The sequence below is a fragment of the Agrilus planipennis genome, unplaced genomic scaffold (assembly GCF_000699045.2).
Source record: "Agrilus planipennis isolate EAB-ADULT unplaced genomic scaffold, Apla_2.0 scaffold291, whole genome shotgun sequence".
In the NCBI taxonomy this organism is placed as follows: Eukaryota; Metazoa; Arthropoda; class Insecta; order Coleoptera; family Buprestidae; genus Agrilus; species Agrilus planipennis.
Genome location: NW_020440480.1, coordinates 283,001 through 284,409, shown reverse-complemented (window position 1 = coordinate 284,409; position 1,409 = coordinate 283,001). Strand labels below are relative to the sequence as shown.

Genomic DNA, 1,409 nt, shown 5'->3' with positions numbered 1-1,409 from the left:
AATTTAACTAATGAATTGTTATTATGAAAAATAATAAAGCCTAAATATTAAATTAAAATAAACATGCTTTTTAAGTTTATAGGTTAGAATTTTCGTATTATGTACGAGATGATGTTATAAACTAAAAATAGAATGCAAGTAATTAGGAAGAATATTTATAAAAACTTCATTTGAGTACTTCACTTCAAGGCAGTCTATTATTATTTTAAACATGTAACAAGAGAAGTCGTTTAATTAGGTTTAAGTTTGTCAAGAAATGGTAAATTTAAATTTTCAACAAAAAGGGTTTTATATTAAAAAAACTTATTTTGTAGGCACTACTGGGAGCACAACTGGTCATCACTTTGATAATAATTAGTTTAATTCAAAAACTAGGGCACCATTTTTCATTTGGAAGATGGTTATTATGTAGTACAGGTCTTATAAGGTACCTTTATCCTACAGATGATACCCTTCGGGAATTAGCCCATATTCCCAAAGAAAAACCCGCAAAAAGAAATAAGATCTACGAAAATGGTAAACAAAAAACGTTTCATATTCCCAAAGACCTGGAATTTGAGCTTGAAACTGCCAAAATTTCTGTACTCGATGTAATTCATTTAAAGTATTACACTGAATACCAGTGGTTATTAGATTTTGCAGTTTATGCAGCAATAGTATACACTTTGACTGAGGTAGGTACTAACATGCATTAGGTATTAGGAAGTATTTTTTTATTGTTTAATAATTACAGGTGTACAAGTCATTCTATTCAATAGAGAATGAAATTAATTTGAGCATAATATGGTGTACACTTATAGTTGGTTATGCTTTGTATCCTTTTGATTTAGGTTTTTATTGAATGAACTGAGTTTATATGGTATATTTTTCTTAATATTATGAATAGGAAAATATTATTGTCTCTCACAATACAGTATTTCCGAAGTGATGAGTCAATTGGAGAAAGATCTGCTTGTATTGTTATGGGATTCATTTATCTCTTAATTGCCATGATCTTTTTGATTATAAATGAAAATGTTCTTGAGCTTGGACTGGAGAAAGCATACTCTAGTTTTAATAGGACTGCTTCAACATTTATTAACACACAAAACATAAAATCAACGTGAGAAAATGCACTTTATTTACTTGATATTAGATTTTGCTGATTCTTCTCATTATTAATTTAAGTGTTATTGTTTCTTGCTGTTTAATTTTGCAGAGGCCCAGCTTCAAAAATAGTACTGAAATTTTTCATTTCGGTATGGTGTGCCATTTTGGGCACTATTTTTACGTTTCCTGGATTGAGAACAGGTAGAATGCACTGTGACTTATTAAAGTAAGTTTCATGAATATAAATATTTATTATATTAAGATTAGTTACATATTTTATATAATAAGTTAATCCTAAGCTGGTAATTCTCCTGTTACTA

General features: G+C 28.5%; 1 protein-coding gene across 1 annotated transcript; it reads left to right on the top strand.

Annotated features, from left to right (window-relative positions):
* The first annotated feature begins 64 nt into the window (after positions 1-64).
* Positions 65-1,342, top strand: LOC112903976 (transmembrane protein 161B-like). Its single transcript, XM_025979716.1, has 5 exons — positions 65-259; positions 315-674; positions 734-813; positions 887-1,102; positions 1,199-1,342. The coding sequence occupies exons 1-5, from the start codon at positions 257-259 to the stop codon at positions 1,317-1,319; spliced, it is 780 nt and encodes a 259-aa protein (XP_025835501.1). The 5' UTR covers positions 65-256; the 3' UTR covers positions 1,320-1,342.
* Positions 1,343-1,409: the final 67 nt, after the last annotated feature.

Excerpts from the sequence above, each read along its gene's own strand:
- LOC112903976 (XM_025979716.1), top strand. Across the intron at positions 675-733 it reads TAGTATACACTTTGACTGAG|GTGTACAAGTCATTCTATTC; the intron begins GTAGGTACTAAC and ends TAATAATTACAG. Across the intron at positions 814-886 it reads CTTATAGTTGGTTATGCTTT|GAAAATATTATTGTCTCTCA; the intron begins GTATCCTTTTGA and ends TATTATGAATAG.